Source organism: Tauraco erythrolophus, chromosome Z (genome assembly GCF_009769465.1).
Source record: "Tauraco erythrolophus isolate bTauEry1 chromosome Z, bTauEry1.pri, whole genome shotgun sequence".
NCBI classification, from domain to species: Eukaryota; Metazoa; Chordata; class Aves; order Musophagiformes; family Musophagidae; genus Tauraco; species Tauraco erythrolophus.
The window spans coordinates 27,799,863-27,814,378 of NC_141496.1; the positions used below are offsets into that span (position 1 = coordinate 27,799,863).

A 14,516-nucleotide genomic window follows, 5' to 3' on the forward strand; every position below is an offset into this window, starting at 1 on the left:
TCGCTCCTGCGGAGAGCCGCGGCTCCGTGTGCAGCCACAGAGCCGGAGCGCTGCGGTTCGGCAAGGCGGTGGCGTCACCCGCCGCCTTCCACGATGAAAGCGACGGCGCCTCGGGGCGGGCGGCGCTTCCTCACAGGGCGACGGCCTCGGGCCGCCGACGCCCCTTCCCCTCCGCGAAGCCTCCAGCGGCCTGGCCCCGGGGCAGGCGGCCGCGACCAGGAGGAGGGCAGGACACCCTTCCGGGCGGCCGCGGCCCCTCGGCCGCCCCTCGGGCAGCGCCACGAGAGGGCAGCAGCGCCGCGCCTCCGGGACGCGCGCTACCGGCGGACAAGATGGCGGCTCCCATGGAGCTGAGCTGCTGGGGAGGCGACTGGGGGCTGCCCTCGCTGCACCCGGAGTCTCTAACCGTCATGGTAAAGGCCAGCGGCCGCCACCCGCCCCGGGAGGGAAGGAGGGAGGGAGGGAGGGAGGAGCGGCGCCTCGGGGCTCGGCTGCCGCCGGCACGGCTGTCCGCAGGGCTCTTCGCCGCCGGCGGAGGCGGCGGCGCCGCAGAAGGGAGCGCCCGCCCGCGTCGCCCTGAGGCCGGGCCTGCGCCGGGCGAGGGCCCCGCCGCTGCCGCCGTGCTGGGCCAGGGCTGGGGGGCGGCGGGGCGGGGCGGCCCCCGGCTCTTCCCCCGCGCAGTGCCGCCCCGCCGCGGAGCGCCGGGTCCCGACCCCGCGGCGCGGCGGGCAGGGCCGCCGCCCTGTGCGAGGGCGTCGTGCCGTCCCGGGGACTGCTCGGCCTCGGCCCTCGCGGGCGGCATTCCCTAAAAACGTCCCAGGGGACGGAAGGCAGACTGGAAGCAAACGCGCCGGCACGCGCGTTTGGCTGTAGTCGGCCTTCAGTAGCCGAGGCTGTTTAAAACAACTTTTGAAGTGCTCTCTTACACTTTTCTTACACACAGTGACTGGATTTCTGTCCCCACGATCTTAATTGCAGGCTTACGCCAAATTTTCTGGTGCTCCCCTGACAGTGAATACTATAAATAACTCTTGGAGAGCTCCGAAAGGTACCCTCTTTGCAGTTTTTATTCTTTTAATCATAGCCGAGTTGTAAACGCGGGTTCCCATTTCTGTGTTGTTTCTTAATTCAGTTTGGTTTTGTGTTTGTGAGTGTAACCCACCCCGGTGGAGGCTACCTGCTTTCATGATACATTGGTAAATGACTTTACAGGATCAAACATGATGAGTTTATGGGAATAAAATAACGGAAGACATAAATAACGTGCCTCAAAGGACATGTTATGGTGCCAAGCACATACCTGTTTCTATCAAGTAGTCTAAACTGATGACATAGTGAAGGCAAATTTTTAAGCTTTTTGCACTTTGCATATTTATAATGGGAGTAACTAGACTTGTGTATGGAAATGGTGTTCTTTAATTATACATAATTTAATGGGCTAGTACAGTTGCAAGTGGAATGTGAGCCTCAAAGAGTATAACTTGCAGCAGCTGGGATGTTTAGTACTGTGCTGTGTTAGAGAGGTCTCAGAAAAGGTGACTGACAACCTCGTTGCCAGAGAAGGTGAAGATAAGGTGTCAGAGAGGACTTCTTCGTGTCGTTTGCTTCTGCTCATTGCTTATCTGTTTGGTCAGCGTTTAAGTTTCTGTCTTTGTGTGTTCCAGAGAGGTAAAATCACTGCAGGGTTAAAGTACTCTGTCATCTACACTTACCAGGTCATCAGTTTAGTCATTACTGTATCCACGTGGAAGCTGTGCTTTTTATTCTTGCTTTTCAATGCATTGTTTTCTGTTATCAGAAAAATACCAAGAAGTAGCTGCGTATACTTGCCAAAAGTTCAGTGGCTTTGTTCATAGCGAAACTACATGAAATCCATTAAAAAAAAAAATCCAAATAGTAAGTGTTGCTGATAATTGATACTTTAATAATATGTAGCAGCTCAGTCAAGTTAGGCTCATTGTGACAGTTACTTTGTGAATGTTCTATAAGATAGCCACTGTTGCAGAGAGTTTATGTTTGACAGGCTTTGATCCTGTAATCTGATGAGTAAAGGCTGACCAGTAAGCTGACAGAAGGGAATTAGTTGATTTTGAAATAGTTAATGGTATTGCAGTGATAGCTTGGGCAGTGGTTGTAGCAAGGCTAGAGAAAACAGGTGGTTAAAATGGATTCGGAAGGAAGGGCAGGGGAAGATTGGAGTAGAAGGAAGAAGAGGCCCATAGATGAAGGACTTGAGAGGGCAGTTGGACTGAGTTGAAACTTTTGTCTTAAGATGAACGTCTGAAATCCAGACAAGTAGCCAGGTGCTCAAAGTCTCTAGCAGAAGACATTGGCTTCAGTTTGATTTGATGTGGGCCCTTTTTTATGTATTGTTATTGGTGAAGGCCACGATACACTAGCTGTATTTGTGACCTTGGTGGAACTCCCCTGCTATGTAAAGCTTAGTTTGTGCATGCATGTTAGGAAGATCAGAGTATGCTATGGAGAAAAGGAAAGTAGAAGAAGTGACTGATTGCTCTCTAGTTATTTTAGAACTCATCCGTATACATGTTGACTGTATTATTTATGCCTTCTAGGAGATGTACCAGTCCTGATATCAGAAGACATTGTTATTTCTCAGCCAGCAAAAATACTAAACTTCTTAAGAAAGCAGGTAGGTCTCTTTCAAAAGATTTGTTTTCTCTGCCTTTTAGCGACTCCATGTGTCCCCTGTATACATTGATACAGGCTTCTGAAAACCTGGAATTCAGTTCAGACCCAGTGCTTTCCTGTTTTTCATACCTACGTGAGAATTGCAAAATGGTGGGTAACAGATTGCTCTTTGAAAGTTTGATTGTTAGTTATGCGAAAGACTTAAAAATATGCACGAGAAATCTGTTCATTGAAAAGGACAATTAACTGGCCTTAATTGAGCAGTTTCTCACTGAGCACCCTGCTCTTAATTATAACACTTTTCACATCATTATGGCATTGCAGACCCAGGATGTCACAGTTTGGAAAGTGTGGTTTTGACTGCTTAAATGGGTAATTGTCTCCCGGTGCCCTTTTTTTGAAGGATAGTACATGCAGTGTTGTTTTTAATCTAAGTAGTTTCTCTATAGCTTGTAGTGTAAAAATGTCTGCAAGCGTTTCTTGATGCACATCACGTCATTGTGTAGACAACGCTTGCTTGCCTTTTGCAGATCTCTTAATGTTTTATTCACAAAGAATAAAGCTATATGATTTCTTCCTTTCACAAAGTATAAAGATGTCTAATAAAGCATGGCATCATCTTTTTACTTCTAAGATGGTCCTCCAGCCCACTATTCTGCTTTTACATTAGAAATTCAGTTCCTGCCTAGTTGAGAAGAGTATTTGATGAATGCCATGTTAGTGAAACTTTAAATCTTTGGGGGAGGAAAACAGAATCTCAAATCTGTGCGTTTGAGATGGGATTTAGACAGTTGTTTTAAAATTCAGAAGTTTCATAGCCATTTGAATACCAAAGATTTGTTAACGTTGGGAAGAAAAACCTCTTTGACTTAAAGTATAACAATAATATGCTTGCTTTCAAGATATCTATGGATCGGCACTGACCCTTTGTTTCTAAATTGATGAAGCAAATCTTCTCTCCCCCGAGAAAACTTACCAGCCCTTTTGATGTACCTTAAAAGGATCCAGTGTCAGAATTAAAAGCTCAGTCAGCTGCAGCTGTCAAGCAGTACTCCCCAGGGCTCAGTATAGGGGCCAGTTCTGTTTAATATCTTGGTCAATGATCTGGACGAGGTGACTGAGTGCGCCTCACTGATTTGCAGACATGACCAAGTTGGGCGGGAGCGTTGACTTGCTGGAGGGTAGGAAGGCTCTACAGAGGGATCTGGACAGGCTGGATCGATGGCCGATTGCATGAGGTTCAACAAGGCCGACTGCCAGGTCCCACGCTTGAGTCACAACGACCCCATGCAACACTACAGGCTTGGAGAAGAGTGGCTGGAAAGCTGCCCAACAGGAAAGCACCTGGGGGTGTTGGTCAACAGCTGACTGACTATGAGCCAGCAGTGTGCCCATATGACCAAGGCAGCCAATAGCAATCTGGCTTGTATCAGAAATAGTGTGGCCAGCAGGACTAGGGAAGTGATTGTCCTCCTGTACTGAGCATTGGTAAGGTCACACATCGAATACTGTGTTCAGTTTTTGGCCCCTTCCTGTAAGAAAGACATTGAGGTACTGGAGCATGTCCAGAAGAACAACAAAGCTGGTGTGAAGGGTCTGGAGCACAAGTCTAGATGAAGTGGCTGAGAGAACTGGAGTTGTTTAGCCTGGAAAAAAAGGAGGCTGATGGGAGACCTTATTGCTCTCTACAACTACCTGAAAGGAGGTTGTAGTGAGGTGAGTGTCAGTCTTGTCTCCCAAGTAACAAGTGATCAGATGAGAGGAAATGGCCTCAAGTTGTGCCAGGGGAGGTTTAAATTGGATATTAGGAAAAATTTCTTCACTGAAAGGGTTGTGAAGCGTTGCAACAGGCTGCCCAGGGAAGTGTTCGAGTCACCGTCCCTGGAGGTGTTTAAAAGATGTGTAGACCAGACACTTAGGGACATGGTGTAGTGGTGGACTTGGCAGTACGAGGTTGATGGTTGGACTTTATGATCTTAAAGGTCTTTTCCAACCTAAACTATTTTATTATTCTAATTTAGCTGTGCATTTGGCCCCTTATATTGTCAGCATCCAATTTCTAAACTTTTAGAATGGTAATTAAAACCGAAAGATGAGAATGCTTGCCTTTTTTATTCTTACACCAGCTTAAGTGTCAGATGCTTCTTCAAAAATAAAGATGGGGACTTGCCAGAGGTTTGCTACATCCCTAGGTACTGAAAAATTGCCTTTATATCACTGGACGGTTGCTTGGAAAGCAATGGGAAGGAGATATAAGAGTTATTTTGGGAATAGAAGGGCCCAAAAAGCTAAGAATAGGAAAGTGGAAAAGGGAGATCCAAGGAGGTTTGGCATAGCTGGCCTGAAGAGGTAAAGACATTCTAGTAAGCACATGCTTTCTGACCCCAAAATTTTTTTTTGTATTTACTAACTTTATGGCTGTTAAGTTTGAAGCAACTTTGGGTTGCATGGATCACCTTTTTGGATAGTTTTGTGTAATGCTATTTGTAGTATTTATTTTTTTGTTTTTAATTCATAGAAATACAACGCTGATTATGAGCTCTCTGCAAAACAAGGAGCTGATACATTGGCATACATTGCACTACTTGAAGAGAAACTACTTCCTGCTCTGGTAAGTATTAAGAAATACTTTGTAACGGTCAGAATTTTTGGAATTGAATGTTACAAGAGGTGCCCAGCATGACAGACATTAAAGTCTCTGAGCTGTAGTCCCGTCTGGAATGTATTAGCTTTGTTAGTCAAATTTGGAAATACTGCCTAGCAACTTTTGAAAAGGAAAGAAATGTGTGTTTGTGGAGTGAGAAGTAATAATAGCGAAATTACGAGAGGCATTTTAAAAGGGCATCTATGAATGTTTTTTCTTTTAGATGCTTTTTGGGAAGCAGTGTCCTGAAAGTAGCTTATTATGGCCGTTTTTTGTTTCATTTGATTATTTTGGAAAAGCTTTGAGTAAGAAGTGGTGTACCTGATATGGCTGCACAACTGTGGAAGCTTTTTGCAGTGTTCAGTTAGAACTTTTAAGAAATTAAAATGCCTATCAGTAGTTCCATTTTTCACTTCTAAATAACACATGGCCACATGACCTCACCAGTTTAGTGTACGTATGTTAAAGCTATAAAGATCCTCAGATATTGTATCTCTTGAATGACTTTGGCTTCATTTTGTACAAGAAAAAATATTCTGACCACATGATATCATGGGCTAGCCTCTTCAGCTGGCCTGCAAGGTTTCAAATTCATCATTTCATAATATCTTTTATTTTAAGATTTATATTGAATTTAAGAAAAAAAAATAGAAAGTTCAAACTTGATCCTGTACATCTGCAACTGTTTTTGTAATGTATTTTCTATGTACAGTGTATGTGTGTATGTGTGTATACATATACATATATAAATATACATATATATATACACACATACATAAACATGAGTGTGTATGTAATAATTTGCATGTGTATAGATCTATGTGGTGCCTTTGTTGTTTTTCTTTAGGTGGAAGGTGGCTGTTACCTTAATTATATACTCTACACTCGAAGGATTAGTATAGTCCTTTATGGAGCCTGATTGTCTTAAGTTACATTGATGCCTGGTGCTTCTGCTTCTCTGAAAGTGGTCTTACCCATCATACTTTTAACAGATGTCTGCTATTCTTACTCAAATTCCAGTCAGATTTCTCCTTGTGTTGATACAGCTGCACACTTTCTGGGTCGAGGCTGAAAATTACTGCAGTGTGACAAAGCCATGGTTTGCCTCAAGGATTGCCTTCCCACTGAGTTTGTATCTGCCTGGAAAGATGTCCAGGGAAGCGCTGAACAGGATCTTGCTGACCAGGGGAGGGCCTCCACTCTACAGTCTTACTGAAGTGGAAGCACAAGTATGTGTTTTGTAGTAAAGAATTTGTAAGCTGGTGCTGTCAAAGACAAGAACTGAAACTGTCAAATGATGAACAATGCTGTGCATACTAGCCTTGCTACTCCTAGGCTCTCAGACAGTCTTATGTCTTGTCAGATATACAGGGATGCCAAGGAGTGCCTAAATCTCCTGTCGAAGAGATTGGGAACATCTCAGTTTTTCTTTGGAGATATGTGAGTGTGTTTTTTTTTTTTTTAAATCTATTTCCCACCCCCCTCCCCCCCTAAAATGACTAATAAAACAGGTACCACATGTCTCTGTGAATATTCAAAACTTTTTTTTTTTTTTAACCTGCCAGAATGTTAAAAGTGCTGCACAGTAGTTTGAAAAGCAGAGTGTGAGACATTAGATGAATCTGAATGAGCAAACAGGGCACAAAGAATATCTTTGGACTAAGACAAAGCAATGTCTCCCTATCCTGCGTTTTTCTGCAGAGAGGCAGATGCTGCCTACAGCTGCTAAGAGATGAAATCGTGTGGCACTGGAGAGTGCTTTTCTAGCCACTGAACGGCACCCTCTGTGCTTGTTTGTAGAAAAAGTGCTTTAAGCACGAGTTGTTACCACTGCCTTTATGGGAGGAGGGTGTAGGTCCGTGAACACGCCTCTTCCTGTGGTATGTGCACAGAGCAGGAAGCAGATGTTGCCAACAACATCACGCCAACAGATCCTAAAAAGGATGGTCTGTTCCTTAAGCCACTGGGAGCCTGAGAGAGGATGCTGGTCGTCTGGCATATAGCTCAGCTTTTGTGGTGCCAGAACTGTGTTTTAGAGTGACTTGATTATCAGTGTATGTGGCAGCATGACTGGATTTCAATGCTGAAGTTACTCTTCCAGCTTGCCAGCGTGTCTCTAGTTCGGAGATACTGAAATCAGTAGATAGTCTGTACAAAGCATTTACCAGATTGATATGAAAAGATGGAATGCCAGAAGAGCTGACCATGTTCTGTCCTGAGTTGTGTTTGACATACACAGAAAATGGTTACCTTGTGAAGGTCTTAATGTCCTGTCCTCAGTCACTTTGGTTTTTTGTTTTGTTTTGTTACTCTTTTCAGGCCTACCACCTTGGATGCCTTTGTGTTTGGTTTTCTAGCACCAATTTATAAAGTGTGTTTCCCCAGAATACAATTACAAGAGCATTTGAAACAGCTTCCCAATCTGTGTCGATTCTGTGATGATATTTTAACTTGCTACTTCAGATTAACTGTCTCAGGTAAGCTGTGTTTCTTTCTCCCTTTTTGTCATGTATAGTCTAGTTTGGATTAGGGTACCAGAATTCTATCTGTGAACGAAGGCAGAATTAGATTTTATGTAGCTTATGCTAGAGCTTCTGTGGGGGAATGAGATAGTGCAGAGAGGATTGAAAATTAAAAGCAAGACATAATACTCAGTTTTAGACTCTGTCAAGCACTGGCAAAATGCAGCTGTATCTATGCTATGGCTCATGCTTAGTACTTCTGTTGTTCTCACATGGAATGGCTTTTCCACTTAAATTATTCTTAGGATAAAAATGGTGCATGAACGTTCTCTCTAGTGTGAGTTTATATTTAAGGATTTAGACGTCTTTGTAAATACCTTTTCACTCTTCTTCTTTCTACCTTCACTCTCCAGGCCAGTCTCCGGCTGGACAGGATACAGCAGATGCTAATCTGCAGAAACTCACACAGCTTGTAAATAAGGAATCCAACTTGATTGAAAAGGTTACTTTTGCTTCAGTCTCTAATATTCCTGCTTCGTTGCGGTTACTCGTCCACAGATATTCTTGCATGGCAACTGCAGCTGTACAATGGACGTTATATTTTAATTACTTCTTTTCTAGTGAGTTACTTTGCATGGAGAGGCAGGAAGAATATTATGTCATTTGAAAGGAATAATTAATGAAGCCTTGTACTTTAAAAGTATTTTTATTACAATCACAAGAACATTGTCTTGCAAGTGTGCATGCCAACAAAAGAAAGGTGTCTTTCTGCAAGTGTACGTTCCAGCAAAGGAGGAGGCAAATGCATTGCTCAAAACTCAGAAATGGTCCTGCACGTTGAGACTGATCGCCAGCTCTCCTTGCTCCCAACTGAATGGTGTAGTCACTAACCTACAGTTGCTCTTTCTCCTGCTTGTTCTACATCCAGCTTTTATGTCTTTATATTCTTTGTTTCTCAGGCTGTCACTCAGCACCTATCAAAAGCTATACAAGTTATGTGAAAAATACTTGCGAAGAATTAGTCTTCTGATGCAGACAGAACATTTTAACTAGAGAGATAGAAGGCATTTCTCCCTGAAAAAGATCAGTGTATGAAATAGAAGTTGATCACGGTTCATCATCTGTAGCATTAGGCATTGATTGTGTCTCCTCTTCGTGGTATTGGAGTCTAGCTGTGGAAGTTTTAAAGAATGGGTTACATAGACATTTGTCAGGCATGGTTTAGGTAAAGCTGATTCTACCTTGAGGAAATGGGATGGACTAGGCAACCTCTGGAGATGTTCCCTGTGCCATCTTTTGTGATTCTCTTTATTCTGTAGTAACTGGACTCTCGATACCACATTACACACAGGGCAGTAGATTGATTTCCTATGAAAATGTAAAATCTTTATATTCAGCGATTAATTTTAACCTGTCTTTGAAAAGGTCTTATCACAAGTTCTTTATGAAATAGTTTTTGAAATCTGTAACTAATCTAAATTCACCCAGTGCCTCCAGAACATTTCTAATTTGAAAAAGATTTGTTCTTGCAAGGTGCTGAACATATGAAAGCATCCATTGATGTTAGCAGTTTGACTTTTGATGTGCTTTCTAGCAACATTTGGCTATTGCACAAAATTGAAACTTTGACCTGTATGAAGAAGGTAGCCACGTTGCTTTCTTCATTGACCTTGACGAAATGATTTGAGCAGAAGCAGACCTGTTTGCTCTGGGTTTGGTGCACCAATGGAATGAATAGCAGCTCTAACACACGCATATTATTTTGGAGTGGAAAGGAACCAAGGCACCAGTTTTGACTGGGCTCGAAATAACAGGGTAAAAAATACCCCAAGCCAGCATTAATGATGGCAGCCCTGACGAATAGACTAATCATATAATCTGTATTCTACTGTTTGCCAGATCCGGCTCTCATTATTTCTCTGCAGATGGACGACAACCTTCGTAAGAGTCCTCAACATCCCCCTCGAAAGCTAACAACACTCAAGCTTGCTACAGGTGGAGAAGAAAGCAGCCCATTGAATCGGTTGTCACCTTGACAGCTTTTGTTGCCCATACACGTGTGTTTGCCTTCGACTCTTCTGAGCGCCACAGCACACTTTTTCACATGAATGTCATTTTGCAAGGGAAGAATCTGCTAATGGGTAGAAGTAGGGAAGAAATACAGCTTTACAATCTCCTGTCTACCTATTCTTTAAAGAAATTGCGTAGTTCAGGCTGACCACACACTAAGCTGAGGCTAAAGTAAACAAGAGGCTTATTCCTGCAGGTGTTAAAGTGATTTTGTACAGCATATTTTTGCCTTTAGCGTAGCAGAAATGTTGACCAAAAGTTAAATTTCCACTTACAGAATGTTCACTGTCACTTTATTTTGTGGCTTTTGATTTTACTGTAATCATGTTACTGTATGTTAGTGGGGATATTCTTGCTGTCTGAAACTCACAAAATCCAGTTGCAAAATCAATGAAAAGATTGAGAAAAATATGAAATGTTGCCCTTCGTGGCAGCTGAGAAATGAAAAGCAGTGAGAGAAAGTTCGGTATTTTTTATCGTACTTTCATGAACACTCTTGGGTCTTGTGTTTTAAGGTTGTTTGTATTTTTGAAAACTTGTCATGTTGAACTTTGAGGGGGATTGTTGAAAAGTGTGTGCACTCTGGGGATTACAATGGTGCACAATACTAACATTTCACAGGTACTTGGTATTAGTCTGGCGTGAAACAGTCTTAGCCTGTGCACGGGGTAATACCACATGCTGCTAAGCTGCTAAGTCAAAATCACAGAGGACTGGTAGTGAGATGGAGAGGTTTGATAGCTCCTTTCAGGACAGGAGACTTGACTAGCAAACATACTGTGGCTCTGGATTGAAATGAGCTGGTTAGGGCTTTATAAGAAAGCTGATGTGGGCTTCTAAATTTGTCACAGATGCCCCTTAATTGGTTGTGTCTGATTTTTCGTAAGCACTACAGTTCATTCAAAAACTAAAATAAACGTCCAGATTTTTATCGTTTGACCCTCTAGTTCAGAGTTCTTTTATCTCTGGAAACTGTAATACATTGCAGCGCCTATTCCTGCTGTTTAATTAAGAGACTTACGTCTCATTACGTCTTCTTCTAGCAGCAGTGTTGTCAGTTCTAGAGACCCAAGCAATTCCGTTACAAGAGAGATGCTGCAACTTCCTACTGGCAATGTGCTGGCAGATGCTTCATGAGTGGGTGTAAAGAGAATTAGTTGAGGAGATTGGCCAAAATGGCAGCGCTTGGGATGCAGAATTCGATAGCGGTATGTATGGGATGACTGCTCTGTTGTTTTTTCCTTTTTCTGGCCAAATCAAAATAGTCTTTCTGCTTCCCTTCAGCTACTAGTCACATCTGAGGTGGATAAATTATTTCCTATTTATAAAGACAAGACTGTAGATTGTGTACATACTGTACTTTCAGACTCGATATGTGAGGAATGTAGTATCTTTAACATTTCTTAATTATAATTGAAATGTTGGGTTTCTAATGAGCACTTTAAAATAATGTTTAAGCTTCATGCTCTTACTAGAGTATTTGTTTCAGTGATTTGAAATTAATCTAGCTCATGCTCATGGTAATTGTATAAGCCAACAGTCCACTATGTGTAAAAGTAAGTCAAACGTTTAAAATTTTTACTGCTTGTATCTTGACAAGGTTTAAATGAGATTGCTTTTCAAAGTCTTTAATTTATAAACATGGCTGTGGAGAATATGCCTTAGTTTGTTGTTTTTGTGAATATGGACACTCAATCTTTAAAATCACTTTGTAAAAAGGTCATTGTTCCAAGATTAAAATTTTGGATTTTTAGTGGAGTTTTGGTGGTGTTTTTTATGGAAATTATGCCAGGTTTTTCGAACATTTTTCTTTTTCCTTGTGAAAAGATTTATCTTGCCTTTGAAAAATAGAAATAAAAAAAACTGCTGACTGCTAGAACAGGAAATTGGAACAATTTAGCATACCCATGAGGTCAGATTTTAAATTTTAATCACAGCTCTTCAGTACCAATCCTTCCTTTCAGCACAACTGCTTTTGGGAAGGGGGGAATGGGGAAGCACAGGTTTTCTGATCTTACACGAGCCTTGGGCTCTGTGACAGCAAAATTTTGACAAACCAGTGCCTGAGTAACTTCATTCACTGGATGGCAGAGGACAACCGGGCTAGAGACCACCGCAAACATTGCCTGCAGGTAGGGCACACCATCCCAGAAAACCAGTGAGGTTGCACTTCCTTTTTTTACTTTTTATCCAAGGTGAATTCAAAACCAAACTCCTTCATGTGGAAAGTGTCCTCTCTGGCCTGACAACTCAGACTTGCCCAATGGTTCAATGACGTATTTTGTGTGTTTCAGTTTTCAAGCTGGGCAGTTAATGACGTCCAGGGTGGGATCAGTTTGAGTCACTGTAGCCATCTGCATCTGAAGTAGTCAAAGCCCCTTCTTTGGCTACTGCATAAAGACGGGATCTAGGTGCGATTTATCTGAAAGTAGATACCTAAAATAACGAAGTAAATAGAGTCCTGAAAAGGTGTGTCTGCTGAACATAAAGGAAGCCTTAGCTACCTACATCAGCTACGGAGAGAAAACCTGTCACGACATTGGGCTTTTCCTCTGCTGCCTGAGGTTGCAGGTGGTCTGCAAATGCCCAGGGGTCAGCCCTTCTGGCCAAGCAGCAGTGGTGAGGCCGTGCAACCATTGTATGCAGCCTGCTTCCTGTGCTCTAGAGCAGCTGGCTGTTCTACCTGCCGCAGCTCTGCAGTCTTGAAATACTGGGCTGTTTATGCACGTGCCTCCAACGTGCAAGTGCAGGATGTACCCCTGTGGTTCCGTTGTCTTGCTGCTACCTGGGCATCTTGTGGGCCTCCTCCTCCCTGTTCTCCCCATGGAAGGCGGTGGCTGAGAACGGATTGTTACCTCTAGAGCAACTCATCCAGCCTGTGATGCTTTCTCCTGTGGAGAAGGCTGCCAGTTGTAAGTGGGGCGAACTGCTCCAGCGGGTTGCAAATTTAACACCCCTGCTCCCAGGTAGTCTTGTGGTGAAAGAGTACATATAGACGTCTTTAGGGCTGTTCCGGGTCTCTCTGTCAGCTGCTAGTAGGAACATGTATATTCCTGAAGAAACAATGTAAAAAAATTTGTGAATGAATTTCTACAAATGTGTCTATTTAACGTTTCCAAAATAGCTTTTAGTGTGTCTTTCCCCCCCCTCTGAAAATATTGTTACGTTAGGCTATTATATACACTTACACATTGGTGAAGTCACGTCACTTTTGCTAGTGTAGTTTCAGCACTCCAGTAAGAAAAACACTCAGATGTGTTTGATTCCTGGTTAAAATGTTTCTCAGGCTCACTTGAGTAGGTTTCCTCTCCTGGTATTATTCTTGGCATTGGAGTAGGAACCGTTCGTAGTGGATTTTTTTCCATACAGAAAGACAGACCAGCTTTTTTACATCGGCCTGACAAACTACGCTGTAGCTCGAATCTGGCTGGTCTGCGCCGTTGGCTGCAAGTTGTCCAATGCCTAACATACCTAAAGACCATGCTGACTAACAAGACACTACATTAAAAATTGTACCATTTCACAGTACAAACGTCCAGTTTCACAAATCATTTCAGTTTGTTGCTAGTGGTTAGCCCGATTCGGCAACATGCTCTGTAATTCCGCTTGGTGCTAACCAGTGCCAGTGAGGCGATGGATTTTGATGCACTTGCTAAAGTATGGATGCAGAATTGGGCTGCTCAGCACAGCAGGAGATATTAAAAAGCCACATGGAGGTTTGCGCTGATCAAATACCAAACCACACAACCCAGAGCGTTCTACTTGGCATCCAGCCACTGTGGTCATTCAGCCTTAACTGTGCTCCACCCAGCTGGTTCAGGCATTTTAGCCACCACCACAGATGCTCTGGCCCGTGTGGTCAGCAGCTGCCGGGTGTGTGCCTGCTGAGCAGCAGCTTTAAGCAACTTCGGCTCCTTAAGCCTTCTGCCCCTGAAGCAGGTGAGGGAACGCTCCTGGGGCAGCTTTGCCTGCAGAGCTTGGGAGTGCTAGTCTCTGCTGGGGAAGGTGAGAAGCAGCTGAGTGTAGGCAGGTTTCTGGGTGAGAAGCTATTCCCCCAGCCCAGCCACTTGCCAGGCGTATGCCCACGTGCTGTCTGGCATACAGGCCTCTTGGCAGCACTGCTGTTCTGCACCTACGTGAGACCCAGCCACGCAGGGATGATGATGACATAGGGGCAGCCGGGGGCAGCCCATTCTGGAGCACATCTCTGTATCAAAGGCAGCTGCCAGGAAGGCAGGTGAGGTTTTGTGCCACCTCAGGTATGTGTTAAAGCAAATGGAAGAAGGAGGTCTGGTGTTCCCTGTACCATGCTGGTTTGCGGTTTCCTGCCTGGAGCAAAGCTCCCAAGAACAGATCCCACAGAGTGAAATCAGATCAGGTTGGAATAAGAAGCTGGGAAGGAGAATGAAAGAAAAGGTTAGCAAGGGAAAGACATCAGGGACATCTGATGTCACCCTCACTGACCTGTTGTCTGAGAGATTTATCAGTGTCACAGTAACTGGGACTGTGAAAGACTGCTTCACTAGCTATGATGTACTGCTCTTGTGGGCAAAAGGTGGGGGAAATCCAACGACTTGCTGCAGGTTTTGAAGAATAAAGGAAGAAATTACTTGTAATGTTCTAGGCCAGTTTGCCTCAGTGCAAGACCGAGCAAGCAAGGTTTACTGAGTTTTATTAAAAGCTAAGCT

At 43.6% G+C, this 14,516-nt stretch overlaps 1 protein-coding gene across 5 annotated transcripts; it reads left to right on the forward strand.

Moving 5' to 3' along the window:
- The first annotated feature begins 332 nt into the window (after positions 1–332).
- Positions 333–10,767, forward strand: MTX3 (metaxin 3). 5 transcript variants are annotated; one of them, XM_086629618.1, is made up of 9 exons: positions 333–413; positions 979–1,048; positions 2,577–2,653; positions 5,171–5,263; positions 6,343–6,525; positions 6,660–6,736; positions 7,616–7,773; positions 8,172–8,260; positions 9,684–10,767. In XM_086629618.1, exons 1-9 carry the CDS (start codon positions 333–335, stop codon positions 9,792–9,794), a joined length of 939 nt encoding a protein of 312 aa, XP_086485744.1. In that variant the 3' UTR covers positions 9,795–10,767. The 5 variants fall into 5 exon arrangements, with proteins under 5 accessions (XP_086485744.1, XP_086485745.1, XP_086485747.1 ...); XM_086629619.1 differs by lacking the exon at positions 8,172–8,260 and having other exon boundaries at positions 9,658–10,767; XM_086629621.1 differs by lacking the exon at positions 8,172–8,260 and having other exon boundaries at positions 9,684–9,741.
- Positions 10,768–14,516: the final 3,749 nt, after the last annotated feature.

What these genes read in the sequence shown, in the direction of transcription:
- MTX3 (XM_086629617.1), top strand. Translation starts at nt 333, where the DNA reads ATGGCGGCTCCCATGGAGCTGAGCTGCTGGGGAGGCGACTGGGGGCTG. An exon ending in TTACTGAAGTGGAAGCACAA is followed by an intron (nt 6,526 to 6,659) that starts GTATGTGTTTTG and finishes ATGTCTTGTCAG; the next exon opens with ATATACAGGGATGCCAAGGA. An exon ending in CTTCAGATTAACTGTCTCAG is followed by an intron (nt 7,774 to 8,171) that starts GTAAGCTGTGTT and finishes TTCACTCTCCAG; the next exon opens with GCCAGTCTCCGGCTGGACAG.